Here is a 20,426-nt window from a genome sequence, read left to right as displayed (position 1 = left end):
AATCAAGCATAACAGGAACAGCCTTCACGTTTTACATTTAATATGAATAAAAAGGATCTGTAAGTTGTAATGTATGATAAATTTGTGATACCAGTATAAAAAGTAAATCTTTACTTTAAAAATTTAGTTATTTTAACAGCGCACTTTATTTCAAGAAATTCTTTTGACGAATCAATAAATGTATTGCACGTACGGTGTATCAAAAGAAGAGCCGCATGCGCGTTACGATCTTTCTCGCAGATTATCGTTTACGACGCCATTATCGTTCTCCGAGACGAAAACGGGATTTCGCTAATAATTCAACATCAGCAGCGGTAAACATAAACAAATGAATTTATTTTGTTGTTCGGGTGTTCTCAGAGGTTGTCAGTCATCAACCAAAGTGCGAGGTGGTCATTTTACCTTTGCTGATCAACCCTATTGCCCAGATAATGTTGAGTTATTGATTTTTAAAGAAATAAATACATTTTGTCATTATCCCGTCAAAACCTAGCAAAAAAAAAATCAGCTCAGAGATGTTTATCAGGCCCCGTGTTCACAAAACATTTTTCGGTCTCAGCTGAGTTTGAGTTTGAAATTTTAATATCATTTTTACTAAAACTTCAAGACTTAATTCCAAATGAAACTGACCGTCAATACTGAAAAGACATTTGAAAATAGTGCACCTGTCAATATTTTGCCCACCCGGGGGAGGGGCGGGCATACACGGGACTTTAGACAGAAGACCATTCCCGAGGGGCGGGAATTTGACAAACATTTGATGTACCAACCAGGCTCTAGGGTGGGATTTAGACAAAAAAGGTTGTCCCTAGGGTGGGGATTTAGACAACAAAATTTTTGAAATGTCAAATTCCCCCGGGTCGGCCCGCCGCCCCCCTGGGCGGGCAAAATATTGACAGGTGCATAGTTATATACTGGTTGGGAACCATTTTCCGGACACATTTTCATATTTTGGCTCCATTATTCCCTAAAAAAATATTTGACATAAATGAAGCCCACACTGTACAAACTTCAGCTCCTTCCACATCCGATGTTGTAATCAGCATCGCGTTGTGACGTAAAATATGGGTTCCATGGGGTAAAATAAGTTATTTTTCCTGTCAGGTTAACCAGTATCCGGACAAATATTTTGACGGTGTTTTGTTTTTAATTTGAAATCAAAATAAGTAATTAAACTATTTCTACACATTTCTTTATCATTCATCTCTTCAAATTGCTCATGAAACATAACCCGACGTTCAATAGCAGCTACGGAAGCAAACCGAGGTTGACTATAAAAACTCGAATTTCGTATTACACGAATTCTTGATAATTCCAATAGATATAGAATAAAATTAGTGCAAAAATCGACAGCCTTGCATCTTACATAACCTTTAGCGTGAAATTAAAAGTAGAACATGTTATCAGCAAACAAGCATTATGTAGTTTGATTATTTCTTCCCCACTTGATACCTCGGCATGTGTGAACAACTGCGCATGCGCAATGCTATATTCATGCCCCGTTAAGACAGAAAGTTGTTTTGTAAACGCAGGTGAATTATCATCAAAAACCCAAACATTATACAGCCTAATAAAATAGTGGTTTGTTGTAGACATGAAGAACAGACATCTAAATGATCTAGATAAAACAATTACATGAATAACAAAGAAATAAAGCGAATATTACATGTGTCCGGAAACTGGTCCTGTCCGGAAAATTGTTCCCAACCAGTATATAAACTTAAAATTTAGTTTTAAATATGCTATTTAGATATATCCCTGTTTCTCGTATTCTCAGGGTTTCTCATATTCTCGTTTTTTGCCTTCAACTTGTCAAATAATTTAATGTTTGTTATTCTCTAGACAGGAATGGTACAAAACTGACACACTGGAAAATTCAAGTGATTTGAATGCCTATTGACGAAACTATCAGCATTTTACTCAATTTTCAAAAAAATCCTTATTTTTTTCTGGTGGTGTTAGCAAATGTGCCATAAATTATTGATTATGCAATTAATTGTAATATTTCTTGATGTATTCACTACAGAATATATCTTTTTATAACACAATGGTAATTTTAATGTTTTAAATTCTACAACTTATTTGTGATGAAAAGTCAAATCTAAATCCACGGGAATACGAGAAACTCTTGATCCATTTCTGCGGGTGAGGGTGGTATCAAATACAGAAACAAAATAATTAAATGGGATAATTTCAGTAATATTTTATGACTCCATCTGAAAGACAAGTGAATTTTCTACAAAATAACACCAAAATGCTGTTTATGAAATGGTTAATCTGTTACTGGGAATAAAAACAACACCTTAGGCCCCCGAGAATATGAGAAAACAGGATAAATGACAAATAAAGTTTCATTATCAAACTCAGCTGAGACTGAAAATGTTTTGTGACTTAGTCTAAATCAATTAATTTCAAACTGCGATTTTGAGTCTAATTTCTCTAAATATAATTTTAGCAGTTTTCAGACACTTTTATTTATAGATGGAAAAATCTGTAAAGTTATAGATTATCTGTAAATTTACAGATAAATATACCACTTTCCTAGACCTGAACTTAAAATAGTTGTTCAGCATCATCACCCACATCATATGACACAAGATGCATAACTCTGCCACAATTTTTCATGAATTATTCCCCTTTTTACTTAGAATTTCAGGTTAAAGTTTTATGCACTTAACTCTATCTCTGTTATAACTGAATGGATTTGATTCAAACTTAAAATAGCTGTTCAACATCATCACCCACACCATATGACGCAAGGTGCATAACTCTGGCACCAATTTTTCATTGATTATTCCCCCTTTTTACTTAGAATTTTAGGTTAAAGTTTTGATGCACTTTCACTCTGTCTCTGTTATTACAGAACGGATTTGATTCAAACTTAAAATAGTTGTTCAACATCATCACCCACACTATATGACACAAGCTGCATAACTCTGGTACCAATATTTAATGAATTATGTCCCTTTTTGCTTAGGATATACTTATATAGTGTTTTGATACATTTTATCTTTACCTCTCTTATTACTTTAAGTTGATATTTTTGACATAGACTCAGGCTGTTGTGCAATATCTTCATCCACAGTTGGAGTCATTAAAAACTCCAGTGACAGCTCTAGTTTCCTCAGATGTGCCCAGTTTCACTATCCAGCATCGAAATAGTCGATGTTCCACCTTATCACCCACATCATAATTATGACACAAAGTCCATAACTCTTGCACCAAGATGACTTCTGACTCTTTAGGCCAACATTCTTTTATTTTCTGGTTTACGGGAGATTTTTCAAAAAATTAGGGTCGGGGGGGGGGGACAAATAAAAATAAAAATAAAAGTCCCAATTTTGAGCAGTCGACCAAATAAATAAAAATAAAACATCCAAAAGGATACAATTTTTTTATTTTTGTAAACCACGGAAAACGAAAGCTTGCAAGCTTAAATTGCATACACACTCACAAATGACCTGTTCTGAACTGGTTTATATCTCATCATCTCAGTATACTGTTGTTTTCTTTATGTGTAGCTTGTATGAATAATGTCATTTTCAAAGTCACCAAGGATATGCACTATTTGTGTTTTTGTATGTATCTATTTCGAAATAAAAATAGACTTGTGTAAACATTTTTCATTATTAATTATACATATACCACAGTTGACATTATCATATGATAAGACCACTGCATAATGTTTATTATTTAAACATGAATAAAAACTGCTTTAGAATGGGTATATGCAATGACTACTTTAGGTCTGAATCCTGCATATATGCAAATCAGGCTGGAGATGGAGTCTTAAAAGACAGGCATTGTCATACTAGAAATGAAAAATTGTGAATTGATAAATATTATGCACACTCAGCGACACTGGCTTTAAAATTAAATTGCTTTGGTTAAGTTTCAGTGGCTTGAATATTGTTTTATATTTTGGTGACTGTCAGTGCCACCTATATTTTACGACAAGCCAAAACAATCTGAATTTTGGATCAGCTAAAATGTGTACAAAATAACAACCTTATCGGCGGATGTTCAGACAACATTATCAGAGATTTATAAGACTCTTCACTGAGATTGGACTTGGAATTATATAAGTTATGAGTCCGAAAAAACATTTATTACTGGATATGTCATTATGCGTTCCTCAGTGTCAAAGGCACAGTCATGTGGCATGTAGTGTCTGAATGTTTGTCCCAAACATACTTTCAAAGGGTCTTCTTACAGATTTTGTTGGTATACTTTATTAAGTGAACATGACAATATATTGCTCGGAGTTTCATGTTTCATAATTATCTTTTGAGTTATAGTACCTGGCTAGAACTAGATCCTAGGAAATATTGAGATAATCTTTTATATATGGCCAATATCTCCACTGGATTAGATTGCCCGTCACAAATATTAAACAACCGTTAATCTGACGGTCCAATTATTTTGACTAGTTTGAATCTTTTATCACATGTATCATTGTCAAGCATTTGCAGGGACATGTCATTTTACATTGAAATTGCACTTTGTTTTGAACAGAACTACTGAAAATTGTGGTATTAGTTAGTTTTTCTTCTCTAACCCTCAAGACTTCAAAGTAAAAAAAAATATGTTTAGCAAGTTGATACTCACTTTTGCTCTTCCATTTTGCCATTTCTTTGGTTTCTTTCCTTTTTATCAATTGTGGTATTTGTCTGACAGTCCCACATGAATTCGATCGTTGTCCAATTATAATATACAGACAACAAATCTTGTACATGTGATACGCCAGATTTTCCAACATCTGGACAGCTTTGATACTGATAGTGAAGGCCATTTTTCATAGGTGATTACTCCTATTGTTGAGCTTTAGGTGCCGTAATTTCTACTTGGATCCAATTTCTTTACAATACTTGTTATCTCTGCCAACTCATTCCAAAGATTATTGTCTGTAAACTCGTATATTTTTCCAGTTTAATTTCACACAATTTACATTTATGCAGGCCGCCATTTTTCATGCGTCTACTGATCTAGATTAAAAACCTCTACCATACAGTTAAACTTTTATTTTTGGCAGCAGCAATTACGGACAGTCGGCGGGTAAAATGAAAATAAAAGTACTGAAAACGACTTTTATTTTTATTTTGTTTTGTCAAAAAATAGGGCCGGCGCTCCCGTAAACCAGAAAATTAAAAAATGCTGGCCTTACCATCATATCCATAAATTATTGACTTTAAAGTAATATTGGTTTGTAATTCTAAATACTCCATAGAGTCTAGTTCATGTATTTTGAAACTTTAATGTGGCAGCCAATATCTTTAAAGAAACAGTAAGTGTTCGAAATACGAATATTTGCGAAGAGAAAAAATACTGTATTTTGCAGGTTCATTAATTAGTGAGTATGGCATCAGATACAGGGATGACTAACAGCAATCCACCACCTCTGGTACAGATTGCAGTATCTGGACTCATGGACACACACCCAGTGGATCATCTAGATTCATCCTCCGACCATGATGGTTAGTATAAAATAATAAATTGGTAAAGTTTTACTCTGTTTGCTACATATTTGTCAACATTCTGTTTTCAGAGCCTAAAATTTAGGCTTACATGTACAAATGCTTTACGTATTCAGAATACCATATCTTCAGGGCACTATACAACTTTTGGGGACAGGTACCCATACCCTCAGGAATGGGAATTTTTCATTGTTTTACGACAAAAAGGGGAAGTTTTTAGCTATATAGATGTTACTACTTTTCACACTTATTAGAAGTTCCAGTTTTAAGCTTGTTAATATAAAATTCATGCTTGTGAGATATTTCCACAAGCTTAAAATATTCATTGATTTTGGCCAAACAGCTTTTTCTTGGAGTGATAGATTTGTGGATTTCAAATGTAAAGATAAAACGATTTTGATTAGATTAATAGAAAATTAATCGGTTTTTTATTTATTTATTAATTCAGTTTTTAGTTCCTTTAAAGTATTTTTGACTGCAGTACTATGCAATCAGTCAGGTCAGGAATCCATGCTGTTCGCTAATAGTTTCTCTATTGCAACAGGCTTTGAAAGTGAGCAGCATGGACCCTGACCAGACTGCGTGGATGCTCAGACTGGTCTGGATCCATGCTGGACGCAAATGCATTACGTTGGTTTTCTCATGGTGCAGCTCAATGTAGATTGCAAAAAAGTCACTTGTTTTGTTTTTCCATTTCAGATAACTGTGATGAGCCAGCTTTGAAGCACCGACGTGTAGACGTTGACTTTGATGTTAATTCTGGTACCTCAGTTAAGGTACTTTTTCTATCTTTGCTTTTATGTCCTCATTTCAGATGAATCACTGTTTTATCTGGGTCATGGCTGTTGACTAACCAGTTTGGACAAATATTTTGGCAGTTTCAGTCCTTCAGTTGGTCAGTTTTTTTACAAAAATGCGAAGGTATTATCTTGTTATATAAGTTTAATTGTTTAAATTGAATGTGATATCATACAGTTATTGTGATATGTGGATTTATCGACCCGTTAAAAGGGATATCAACCTAGGGCACAGCTTGAGGTTGATGTCGCTTTTATCAGGTTGATAAAATACACATATCAACCAAACTTAAAAGGCAACAATTGTTTTATTATTAAATCCAGCCTACTCATAAGTATAAACATTAAATACAAATATCTGCAGCCTTTGCTCATTTTTGGTGGTAAATCGTGTATGACATCACATTGTTTTGACGTCAAACCGTGATGACGTAACAGCTGGCAATCAATACGTGTTTTTGGCTTTGTTGAGTCAATTCGACTTTTTATCATTGATCATGTGACTACATCTAGACAAATGGAAAGGACTATAAATATAGATTAAATAAAAAATACTTATGCAGACTGTTTATCGCTAGATTATCCAGGTCAGGTTTTGTAACCAGCAGCTTTGAAATTGGACTGGTATTCCAGATGTTTTGGCCCTTGTGTTGACATAGTGAAAACTTTTTGTAGAGAAATGGCAGTGAATGTTTCAAGATGTAATAATCAGGAAGTTTTTTTGTTTGTTGTGATTAAATTTCATGGGTTGACTCGACCATGAGGTCCACAAAAATTTACTGGTAATCCCTTGTTAATGTTAAAGATTTTTTTTTATTTTCCAGCAAATTCTTTTCAATATCAACAAAGCCATATGCATGAGACTAGACTGTATAGAGAATTACTTGACCACACTGAATACTCGTACTCGAGAAATAGAAGATAAAGTTGACCAGCTGATGTCTATGACAAAGCAGAGTGGTAACGGTCAGCAACAATCCGGTGCCATTAAAAAGGGGTATGTATGTTTAGGTTTTTAGTCTGCTTTTAGATGTAGACCCAGTTTGCAGGGCCCTCCATGATCAGAAGATTGACGTTGCTGACTACATTTTCACTTTCCTTCAGCGTTATGGGTTTGAAACCTCACTCAAAGTGTAGAATGCTTTCATGTTAGAAAGCCTCCAGGCTGGCTTAAATTTCTAAAATGGACTGATCCATCATTCAATTTGGGCAATGCCATTTATTATTGGAAGGGGTGTTCTCTGAAAATTTACTGACTGAATAGCGAACAGTGGAACATGCATGAACGTGCAGGCAGATCTTGGTTTGCACTGGTCGCAAAGGCAGAATCATTTGCCGTCAGCACGCTAAAGATTAATAGAAGGTCTGTGGTTCTGACCAGGTGCCTGCCTGTGATGAAGTAAAGCCAGGAGGGGCACCTGTGGTCTTCCTTCAGTATCAGCAGTTGGAAAGTTGCCATATAACCTAAGCATTATGTTGAATCGTCTTAAAATCAAACAAAAATAGACCTTCTTAAATGACTGCTGTATCTTCACCAAACTTTGTCTGTTAGCATTCTAGTATGAACCTCTCGAAGTTATGTAGTGTTCAGGGTCAAATGTTGTTAAAAGAAATATCATATAAAAGTACAAGCCTAACGTTTACAAAAGTACATGTTATGTCTTGGTAAATGTTTTTATTCAAACAGAACCCACATCTGCCAGAAAAGCATAAAATTATTGAATAAGCATTCTTCCCTTGATAATATTAAGATGATAATGGAATGTGCCTCAAACTTTATTATCTGTAAAAATGGATGTTATAATTATGTTTGTTTCAGGGCAATAGTTGTTGGTCTGCCACAGCATAATGGGAAAGTTGGTGGTGATGGCTCAGGTATGTAAAGTACTGTGTTATACCTGCATTACCTGTAAAGTATTAGGAACCTTAGTTGTCTGTTTTGGCAGCAATTGGCTGGTTCTCAATATGCCGTAAGTCACTGCTAGATATGAGGTGTATTCAGTACAAGCCACTGCTACGTAGTGTGTTGAATAAATTATGAATAAATTGTAAATAATTTGTAATGCAACTTGATTTTCCCTCACGTTGTTTATGTTTTCAGAGGGAATTGAGACAAATGCATCTCTCAACTCGGTGGATAGTATAGCAAGTTTGGGACCAAATGTTACCCTGATAACATTAAACAGTGAAGGTATGTCTTTTGGAATATGCAAGTCTTATTTATGCACATTGTTTTATTTTCAAGACTTTATTGAATTTTAACTGCTTTTCCTCTGTATTCATATAAAAAAGAAGAAAGTTTTCACATTAATATCAGGTGAATGGTTGTGAAGACATACCTTTTCAAAATATCTTGTTAGTTGCAGAATTAGACATTAAAGTAGGGGACCTCCCATGTGTTTAAGTTTGTTGACTTCGAATTCCCCCCCCCCCACCCCACCCCCCCACCTCACCAATGTGGGTTTGAGCCTAGCTTGGGGCATTGAATTCTTCATTTGAGGAAGCCATCCAGCTGGCTTACGGAAGGTCAATGGTTTTACCGAGGTACCCGCTCGTGATGAAATTATGCAGGGAGGGGCACCTGGGGGTCTTCCTCCACCATCGAAGCTTTAAAGTCGCCTTATGACCTATAATTATGTTAGCGCGACATTAAACCCAACAAAAACAAAAAAGATAATTATTAATTAATGGGTTTCACCATGTGTTTTTTGAAGTGTCTGAATACTGGTACATCAGACAGACTCTTGCTTTCTTCCTATTTATCAGATATTTATAGCCATGTGTGTCCTGGATATTTAATCTGGCAAAAATCTATTTAAGTTGACTTTGAAACTGTATCGCAGTTTGCTGTAAATTAACATATTGTCAAGATTTCACTATCGCATTGCTTTTTTCAGTAGATTCATTATCATAAAATATGGGCTAATATGCATTGGATCTAAATTTTCTACATGGCACCAATTATTTTCAAGGAAGAGTTAAATGCGTGTTGTTTAATGCCATTTCAGAGGATTTTCCAAATGGAACCTGGCTGGGTGATGAGAGCAATGTAGAAATGAGAGTTAGATGTGCAGTAACACCCAGGTAAACTTACTTGTTGACTCTGTTAAATACCAAGGCAACGTTCTCAATTGTGATTTGGTGGGAGACACTTTGTCTGGAGTCACTCATCTGTTTCTTCTAATTAATGGAGTTAAGTTGTTATTTATATGTGGAGTATATGCTGGTACTCTTACAGAATCCAGGAACATTGGTTAGATGAACTAAGTGCAACTACATTTTAAGCAATCTGTTCTTTGGAAAAAATTATGTTTATTCAAGTAATTTGATTGGTCTCTATGTCATGAGGTACCATTTATGATTTGCTATATAGAGTTGCAAGCTTCAAGACTTGCTGTTTTTTGCTCCAATGACTAAGGAAATTGTACTTAGCCTCTATCTGGGTGGCTTAAAAGCCAAGAAGTTAACATCACTTTGGATTTGGAATTGTGGTATATTACCAAGCTGAACGGCTGCTTTGTACAGGCTTGCTTGACATAATGTGCAGCAGGGTATTAGACCTTAAGGCTTGAAAAGTTCCGTATTACCTAAATGTTTGATGATAGGACTCTTAAAGCCCAACAAAAAATGTTTTCGCACAGTTTCGTTACCTGTCAGTTATGTAGAAAGAATTTTGTGAAGCAGCTTATCTGGGCCAGTGTAGCTCAGAATGGTTCATTATGGACATAGAAACTAGCATATGAGGACATGTTTGGTATGGGCCTATGGTCTGTATGAAGAAGTTCATAAATAGCTTACACCTCCCATCAAAGGAAAAAGGAGATATAGTGTTTTCCTCATGTCTGTTTGTCAATGGTTTCATCCCAGTAAACAGTTCGGGCTTATGTGCTACTCTTCCTTACAGTTACGAGGTTTTTTGTTACATTTTATTTTGTAGGAAAACATTGGTAGAAACCTGTTTTGGGGCTATTTTTACAGAAAAAAAAAGCTCATAAATCATGAAATTTAGTCCTTCCATCCATCATGAGATACTTTGGTTTCAAATCAGTAATTTGAGAATGCCTGTAGTGTTCAAACTTCATAGTAGTTCCTGTGGTCAGTAGATAGTCCTTATTGTGTTTTGAGTCTGTAGGTCAAAGACTAAAAATGGTTTCCGATCAGTAGCTGGAGAATACAAATCCTACAGTGGTCAATCTTCATATAATAATTGTGTGTAGTTGGCAGTTGTCATTCCAAAATTAATGTCTCAGTGAAAATGGTTTCCAATCAATAATTGGAAATACTTAATTACTTATGCCGACTTAATCTGATTATCTGTGGTCAGTGGATGACCCATGTAGTTTTTTGGTCAGAAGGTCAAGGTCACAAATTAAAATGGTGTAGGATCTATATCTCAAGAATGCTTGGACCTGTGGCCTTCAAAATTTATATCAAGATTGGTCTGTGGTCAGGGGATCATTAGGTCCAAGGTCAGGGTTACAGCATACATAAGACTGAAAATAAGACAATAAGATCCCTCTTATGGGTCAGGATAATTATGTTTTTTACAAAGAGTTCTTGATTAACATAAAAATTTAACATTAAAGATGTAGAATATAGTGGATGTGGTGTATACCACTCATCCCAGAAGTTGCAGGTTTGAACCCTGATAGGATCATGACTGCCCAGCTTTTTGCTACTAATAAAGATTGCTCCCAAGTTTTTGTTCAGGTAAAGCTAAATTAAGTTTGTACTCACTTAATTTTAATAAAAAAAAAGTATAGCAAAAGAAAAATTTTATGGCATTATCTTGAACATAATATAAACATTTCAGTGACTTACTACATATACATTCCAACTGCCGTACACCAGAGAAGATGGCACTGACATTACTAGACTACCTGTTTGACAGGGAGACACAAGCTGTATCTAATCTATCTGGACTGGGAAAACATGGCAAAAAACAACTAGATCCTTTAATGATTTATGGAATTAGATGTAAGTATATTGAACTTGACAGTATGTATTTGTTATAATGACTTGATTGTTAAATGGTAACACACTTGACTGTCAATCAAGAGGTCCGGGGCTCGAATTCAATCCAGGCAGTGGAAAGTTCAGAGATTCTCTTGCTTACCTCTGTCACAGCTAAGAGGCCAGTACTGTATTTCCCAGGAAAGAGGGCTGTGTGTGTATTGATAGTATACCCTTGGCAATGTTGAAGGAAAAGGCTGTTTATATGCAAAGAGCTAGGCTAAGCTATCCAAACGTGCTTTTAGCTAAGAGTTTAGCTCTCTTTCCTGGGGGCTTTCTCTCATTCTGTCCATCTAGTCAGATCGCTGTGTGTCTGTTATGGAAGTGGGTCAGTTTAGTGCTCTGATTGGCTGCTTTATGCAAAACACCTTTGGACATGTTCATCTTAATGCCATTATAAATTTGGTATAATTTAGAATATTTTTCCAGAAAACTTTGTGTGAGAAAGCTCTTTTGCTTATTTAGCTACTGTTAATGTTTACTTTGAAAAAGTTGTATAAGAAGGTGTAGCAAAAATTTTAATGAAACATTGATATTAAAATGATCTTCTGAAAAGGTTTTGTAGAAAAGTTTCACTGTCATGTTGACAGCATACATTAAAAAATTGAATATTTTCAGGTCACCTTATTCACAGATTTCAGATTACAGAAAATGATTGGCACCGAATAAAGCAGAATATTGACTCAAAATGTCGCACAGCTTTTCGGCGCCGACAACGTGGTATGCCGCTAACAGTGAAAGCATTCCGCGGAAAGGCACTTTCTGGTTACAATCTGATGCCAGGGGAGATGATGAGTGATGATGATTCAATCAGTCACGAGGATTCTTTACATATACATCAAGGCAATGTAGGTTCACTTTTTAATAATTAGTCTTCTATCTATAGTTCATGTAGTTGGGAAATATGACAAAAATTTCTTCAAATAAAGGTCATAGAACCAGAACACAGGCTGTCTAGCGTCCCTAAAATTCCTACTTTTTCCTATTTTTTTTCAATTTGGCTAAAATTCCTATTTTTTTTTAAAAATCAAAGGAAATTCCTAAAAAGGCCCTATTTTTTCACAAAAATTCCTAATTTTTTAACTTTTTTGCAATGATCAAAAAGAGAAAATGTTTTAAATGTTGTTTAAAAGTTCTTCTAATTCAGAAAAAGCAGTTTAGCACAGTTTAAAGCAGTTTACCAGTGATAGACGTCTTTTCTGTAAATAAAGCACTATTTGTGAGTTACTTTTATGTCAATCACATAAAGGTAAGCACATTACATGGTCTTTAAAGTCCATATTTTAATTTGAAAATTCCTAAATTTAGCCCTAAAATTTTCTTAAAATTGTACCAAATTCCTAATTTTAGCCCTATTTTTTTGTACAAATTGCCCTAAAATTAGCCCTAATTTTTTGTCAGGGTATGCTAGACAGCCTGAGAACATTATGTTGATAAATTTTTCTTGCCTACCTAGCAGGGAAATAATACATATGTCTGAGCACGTGCCAGGGATAGTTATTCCTGTCTTTCCCTTGTCGAAAATAGCGTGCACTTAGATGATGTCACATAATACTGACACTATTATGACATCATAAACTATAAAAATAATGCCAGGAAATACCCATATTTATTTGTCACCACGATCTATTTTGATGTGATAGGCAAGAAAAATTATCTGTTACAAGTGTCTGCCTGTGTAAGACAGCTTTTTTCCAAACCCTTAGGACAGTCTGGATAGAAAACCTCACTAATGCTTGGTTTTTCATTCCACACTGTCCATCGGGTAATGAAAATCCTGTCTTACACAGGCAGGCATGTAATAGCCTTATAATCATCGAATGAAGATGTAGATAAGTGTTGTATAAGTACTGTTTGCAATGCATTTCATATTTTTGTTGTTAACTTGTTATTGGATGTCATGAAATACTTACACTTTGTAAATATGATACTTTCCTGGATTTTAAGTTGTTAATAAAGCAAATTGTTAGGATATTTAGAATGTGATTCTGTAATAGTCATTTGACATAAATTTCTAACATTCTCCCTGTAGGATGTAAACAAACAAGGCTAGACTTATGCAACCACCTTGGTTTATCTGGAAAAAAAAATCCTTCATGAGTAGTGATTGCAAAATACATTAAACACTTCATTCCTCCAAAAGCTAAATACCAGCTTGATATTTTAAGATAAATCTTGATTCTGAACCTTTTTTTTCTTTCTTTTTTTGTTTTGAAAAAAAAACTTTATAAGTGAACCTCAAGCTTTTAAAGTAATGAATTTTGTTTCAGAACCATGACGTATATCTACAAGGTGATTTAGATAGTCAGCATGGTGTGTCTATGCAAGGAGATGGTTTACAAGGAGAGGTACAGATACTTCACGCTACACCTGAACAGATCTCACAGTTACAGCATGCTCAACATATACAGATCTTACAAGGAGATCAAGTCATACAAGTCCCCGTGCCTGTAAGTAATACCTTACTCGTCCTGAATTACACAATTAAGAATGAAAACTTAATGGGAGATTAATGAGATCATATTTAAATACCCAGAATAGTTTCCATGGTTTCCATCTCGTGTATGTTTGAACCTTCAAGGCTGAGTGGTTGAGGACACCGACTTTGAATCACTTGCCCTTCACAGATATGGTTTCTAAACCTCTTTGGGGGTAGAAATTGTCATTTGAGGAGGCAATCAGCTGGCTTATGAAGGTTGGTGGTTCTGTACAGGTGCCAGCTCAGGCGTGAAACATTGACTCGAGTCCTCCACAGTCAAAAGCTCGAAAAGGCGCAACACAACCCAACTTGGGCCGAGTGACTCTAAACCCAGCAAAAAAACTCTTTTGTGGTGCCAAAGATAATAATGAAGAAATGAGCCGCGCCATGAGAAAACCAACGTAGTGCGTTTGCGACCAGCATGGATCCAGACCAGCCATGCAGTCTGGTCAGGATCCATGCTGTTCGCTTTCAAATCCTATTGTAATTATAGAAACTGTTAGCGACCAGCATGGATCCAGATCAGACTGCGCGGATGCTCAGGCTGATCTGGATCCATGCTGGTCGCAATCGCACTGTTGGTTTTCTCATGCCGCGGCTCAAATGAAGAATACAAAAATTGCTTTGCTTAAAAGAAATTGTAATCTACCTATAAATAGTAAGTAGCAAAACATGGTAAATATGGCAATTATAAAGGGGCATTTAATTGAGCAGTTGGCCATAACCATATCCATTGATAACCAGAACAGCAATGCAATCTGACGTCAGTGTCACAGAGCAGCGTAAATAATGCCTTTGAGAGGTTTCTGAAATCATTGTTAGTGTAGACAGTTAAGTTGATACACATGTGCCATTTATATATATTGAAATTGAAGCCTGTATATGCTCAGACATTATGGTATAATATGTTGCTGTGATAGCTATCGACTGGCAATACATGCTGAAAGCAATGTTTCAGAATGTGTAGCAAGATTTAATAAAGATGTTTTTGTTTGGTTTTTTTACAGCATAATATACAGCAGTTGAATGCCTCAGATCTTCCTGAAGGTCTGCAGGTGGCTGTATCAGCAGTGTCTTTACCACAGATGTCCGACACCTCCCCGCAATATGCCGAACTGAAGTCCGATAATTCATCGTCACATGACCAGAACCAATGACAATTAGCCTTGTCAGACTGTTTAGATGATTCTTCACCTCAAGTTTGACGTTATTCAACCAAAAATAATAATGACAATTTTGATAACCTTTTATATTGCATCATTTGAAAGGGGACTTTTTACTCCTTGTATTATAATGGTATGATGCTTATTACATCAGGTGAAATAAGCACCAGCTGTTTGCAATGAACTAATCGTGATTGTCTGTTTTATAAAAGGTATACAGTTGAAACTCTCGAATTCCATTGGCCAAAGCATTTTACTAAGGGATAACTGAAATTCAACTTCAAATGATATTTTGTGCGCATATTTTTGGGATGGAACTTGAAAATGTCTTCGCAATAGCCAGAATTTTGAAATAAGTGAGTTTGAGAGTTCGAGTTTCAACTGTATTTTAATATCCCTTTATTGTTGTCCTTGCTTGGTCGTGTCATAAGTTTTATGTCCTTGGAACTCACATAATTATGTTTTCTGTGTTTATTTGACCACAAAACATGACAGCTGAATGTATGAAATGTTTACAGAATTTTTGTGCAGAAATTCTTTCAGAGAACAAAGTACTGGTGATATTTTAGCTCACCTGAGCACATAGTGCTCAAATTGAACTGTTGTAATTGTCCTGTGTACATTGTGTATCATCAACAATTGAACTGTTGACAATATTGGACCAGTCTTAATGAAACTTCTTCGGGTCATATGTGGTCAAAAATCAAGGTCACCAGGTCATATTACCGGTATAGAAAATCCTTACAAACAATCTAGAGGCCACACTTTCAACTTTATTTACATAATCAGAATGTATGCTTTGATGAAATCTATGTCAAATCCTAGAAAATACTTTTTAACACGCTAGAGGCTGTTTTTCATGAAATCTGGTCAGAATATAGCTGTATTTCTCTTTTAATGTATTTGCTCGGAAACAATTTGTTGAAATGATTTCGTTCTATCGTAATTAACCCTTATCATGCTGGACACGATTGATTCAGCCTTTGCGACCAGTGTAGATCATGATCAGCCTGTCCATCTGTGCAGTCTGATCAAGATTTGCACTGTTCACTATTCAGTCAGTATCTTTTTGGTAAGCACCCCTTTTAACAGTTAATAGTACTGTCCGAATTGGAAGATGGGCAAGTTCATTATAGAAATTTAGCAGGGTAAGGTAATGTACCTATGATGACAGTTTGTATTTTCAGTGTGATTATATATTCTCATTTGTCATTTCAGTAGTCTTTGTTTGGAACGGAAAGCCATGTGTTTGTGTGGGTGGTATTAAAGAAATAATATATCCAAAACAGTGATTTGTTGTGTAGAATGAAGTCATTGTTTTGAATTCAGATGCAAAGGAATTACACCTAGGCGGCAAAGTCAGCAGTCCAAGTGATTAATTATACACATTTGAACAACAATGATTTTTTTTTCGAGAGCAAATCACTGTTTGAGATATATTTTTCGATTCCAACACGTTATGGAGAATTATTGACACTATGACAATGGTTGTGACATACACAGTAAATTGTTGCATAATAACATACAATCTTCAGTCTTCTTAGTTTAATCTAGAAACAAGGCTGGTCATGTTAGAATAGTAGCTAGAAAATGCCAAATTAGCATACTAGAATGTGTGCCAAAAAAACAAAAACAACAGACCAAATGTGTATCCACACAGAAATTGCTGAATAAGCATACCAGAGTTTGTATTCACACAGAAATTGCCAAATTAGCGTACCAGAACATGATATCCCAGGAATTTTCAGATAATAGCGTAACCAGAATGTGTATTCTCTAGAAATTGCACATTGTCATTACAGGTGACTTCATTACCTTAGTGTCAGCAGAATAAAAAATCTTGTAACTTTATTGAGCCATGCCACGAGAAAACCAGCATAGTGGCTTTGCGACTAGCATGGATCCAGACCAGCCTGCGCGTCTGCGCAGTCTGGTCAGGATCCATGCTATTCGCTAACGGTTTCTCTAATTGCAGTAGGCTATGAAAGCGAACAGCATGGCTCCATGCTGGTCACAAAGCCACTATGTTGGTTTTCTCGTGGCACGGCTCATGTATTATAGTTAGCATCTTTTTTGAAAGGCATCCTGAAAGTCACTTGTCAATATGTGAAAATGATGAATTGAGTGACATTATTTCCAACTCGTTCCCTTGTGTTCTTTTTGTTAAGCATTTTAAAAATGCATGTCGTGTTAAAATAATTACCATGAATGTACTGAAATTATCTCACTGTACTTTACAAAGTCAGTTAAATGTATATATATTTGTTGCATGCTAGACGGTTTACACACTTAAGAGATAAAGGGTATATACATGTAAATCGTCATGTCAGTGCAGTAACTCAATAAGTGTATATATATTATATAAGCACTTATTGAGTTATTGCGCTGACATGACGAAATGATTAAAAGCATTACTTTCTCTTTAGTTCAAGAATCTGACTATAAATGTATTGAAAAATTGACGAGTCTGCAAATTATATACCCCTAAGCTTCGATGGTTAGAACCTCATTCCTAGTGTGAAATTCTTTTATCTGAGGGCCTGTCAGAAGAGTGGTGGGTGGGAGTGTCTTCCTTCACCATTTATGCTGAAAAGTTGCCATATAACCTTACAACCAATTAAAACGGAAGTATAGTTAGATGGAAGGTAACATTATAATAATAATACTTTGTTACAGAAAGTAAGTGTTAATCGTTTATGTATTACCCTTGTTAATTTACCTGTTATTTATTTTTTGTTGATGTAAAATATGATTTTGTTTGAAAGCTGAACAGTCGTGTTGGAAAAAGTTGTTGCTTGCTGGAAAATGCTTATGTTATCTTGCTTTAATGAAATAATTATGTTATCTTGTTTTGTATGAGAAAGTTACCTCCTAGCCCTTATGATCCTTTCTCGTAGTAAGGCAAAAAAAATAGTGTGTGTAGGACAACAGTTCAAAAAAGCGCTAAGTAATAAGTGGGTAGGAATACATTTTCTTTTTGTCCAGTCAAAAGGGCAAAAATATGGTTGTTCAAGTGGACAGTAAAGTTAATATACTAGTATATCAAATTGCTGACACATTGCAGGGTCAAGGGGCCATTTTGAATAAATTGTAAAGAAAAAGATTAGAAGTTTCTGTCCCTGTTTTTAAACAGCTTGTTTATGAAAATAATCTGAACCACTGCCTTACCCTTGCATGATTGTGAGAGGCGACTAATGAAGTGTGAGAACTTGGTTTTTCTTATCATGGTGACTCCAGCTGGTATTTAACCCTTAGCCTGCTGCAGGCGAATTTAACAGCCTTTGCAAACAGCTTGGAACCAGATCAGACGCCGATTAAATCGGCGTCTGATCAGGTTCCAAGCTGTTTGCTACTCTGACAATATTTCTTCCAGTTTTGGAGCAAATTGAATGAACTTTACAATTTTAGCAGACGACATTTCCAGCAGACGACAATTTATCTAGCATGCTAAAGGTTAAGTATTGATTTTATACCTCATTTTTATTTTTCGAGGTAAATGAAATTGGAAACCATATCTTTTAGTCTGTTTTGCGCAAAATAACCTGCACTGTGTTGTTGTGCTGTAGAATCGAAGTTAACAGGTCAATTCTAGAGACAGTGGAATAGCAGGACTGACTTGTAATTGCTAGTTAGGGTTGGGTTGCTTGAAACACATTTTTTAGGCCCAAGGTGTAACATAATATCCCATATTAAGGAGAAAATATTGCCATATATAAAGAAATACTACATAATTAAGTGATACTAATTTATGAATGAAGTTAAAAAAATTCATGACATAACGAGAAAACATCTAGTATTTACAAGAAAATGTTATTAGATAACTTCTTGTAATTAGGAGATAATTAAACTTTGTTTGGGAAAGATTTTGTATTAAATTACTAAATAAGGAAATGTGGCATTTTTCCTAAATGAGTGTTCAGCTTTCATAATTATGAATTTTATTATGAACAAATTAAAAATGAAGAAATAAATAGTAGTTTTATTATGTATTTATCCAATTTTAATTTTAATGAAACGGTACTGCTTGCTTACCATGTGTTTTCAAATACGTTAAGAACGACATTGTTTCAGGAAATGAATGTTTTTAACTCACCTGAGCCGAAGGCTCATGGTGGGCTATTAGAATTGATGAATGTCTGTCCCGTCACATTTAGTTTGTTTACACCCTAGCATCCACAATTTTGAAGCAATCTTAATTAAACTTGGTCACAATGTTTTTGGTTGCAAGACCTCAGATGAGTGTGATTATGGGCTAGATCGGATCAGTATATCTAGAGTTATGTGCCCTTGACTGACAAAATTTGCTATATTTCGCTTTGTTTACACACCAGCATGTTTATTTCTTTATATAGAATGTGTATGACTTCAAGATCTTGGATGAGTTACATTATTAGCATAACAATAGTTATATGTCCTTGACTGACAAAATTTGTTATATTTTACCTTGTTTACACTCTAGCATCTTCATTTCTTCACCAGTCCTAATCGTACTTACCTAGAATGTGTAAAGATTTTGGATGAGGTCGATTATGGGGCTGGTAGGAGTTATGTTCCCTTGATTCATAAATATTACTACAATTTATGTTGTTTACACTCTAGCTCCTTCAATTCTTCACCAATTCAAAATATAATTACTTAGTGTATGTATTGCCATAAGATCTGTGATGAGTTCAGTTTTGAACAAAACCAGAGGAGTAGGACCAGAGTTATGGGCCCTTGATTTTGAAATTTTTTTTACCTTGTTTACACTATAACACCTTCGGCAATCCAAATCATATTTATATAGTCTAAGAATGTGTATGAGCAAAAGATCTCAGATGAGTTCGATTATGAGTGAAATCTGACCATTAGGACTAGAGTTATTTGCCCTTGAATTTACATTGGCACTGAACGCTTTACTCTTTATTATACGCCCTAAGGGACGTATTATGTTACACCTCTGGTGTCCGTTAGCAATTTCATTCCACTCTGTAACTCTTGAACCCCTTGAAGGATTTCAAAGAAACTGACACAAATATTCACCACACCGAGACGTCGTGCAGAGCGCATGTTTTGGATGTCTTGCTTCAAGTTCAAGGTCACACATAGGTGTCAAAGGCCATATAAGTTTGTATAGTGTCCGCTCTGTAACTTTTGAACCCCTTGAAGGATTTCAAAGAAATTTGGCACAAATGTTCACCATACCGAAAGGACGGGCAGAGCGCATGTTTCGGTTGACTCACTTCAAGGTCAAGGTCACACTTAGGGGTCAAAGGTCATATATGAATTTGCTTTGTGTATATTGCATTGCATTGCTCTTGTTTTTATTTGACAGATCTCTTTTTTGTTCACTTACAATAATGTACTATAAGTAGCTTATTTTGAAACTTTTTTGTTATTGGTTGTAGGGAAAAAGCGAGATAATTTTTCTGTGGTACAACATGGCTGGTACCTCCAGTTTTTAGTTTTTTGTTTCTTTTTTTTTACATACCTGCACCTGGTAAGGACTTCTTTGTGGACT

General features: G+C 35.3%; 1 protein-coding gene across 2 annotated transcripts; it reads left to right on the top strand.

Moving 5' to 3' along the window:
- The first annotated feature begins 217 nt into the window (after window positions 1–217).
- LOC123548922 (protein BANP-like) lies at window positions 218–18,899 on the top strand. 2 transcript variants are annotated; one of them, XM_045336571.2, is made up of 11 exons: window positions 218–314; window positions 5,339–5,474; window positions 6,174–6,250; window positions 7,096–7,268; window positions 8,091–8,146; window positions 8,373–8,462; window positions 9,280–9,355; window positions 11,085–11,248; window positions 11,903–12,132; window positions 13,555–13,734; window positions 14,771–18,899. In XM_045336571.2, the coding sequence occupies exons 2-11, from the start codon at window positions 5,357–5,359 to the stop codon at window positions 14,918–14,920; spliced, it is 1,314 nt and encodes a 437-aa protein (XP_045192506.1). In that variant the 5' UTR covers window positions 218–314; window positions 5,339–5,356; the 3' UTR covers window positions 14,921–18,899. The 2 variants fall into 2 exon arrangements, with proteins under 2 accessions (XP_045192506.1, XP_045192507.1); XM_045336572.2 differs by having other exon boundaries at window positions 274–389.
- The last annotated feature ends 1,527 nt before the right edge of the window (window positions 18,900–20,426 follow it).

Source organism: Mercenaria mercenaria, chromosome 6 (assembly GCF_021730395.1).
Source record: "Mercenaria mercenaria strain notata chromosome 6, MADL_Memer_1, whole genome shotgun sequence".
In the NCBI taxonomy this organism is placed as follows: domain Eukaryota; kingdom Metazoa; phylum Mollusca; class Bivalvia; order Venerida; family Veneridae; genus Mercenaria; species Mercenaria mercenaria.
The sequence above is the reverse complement of the archived record's forward strand: the minus strand, read 5'-3'. Positions and strand labels throughout refer to the sequence as shown.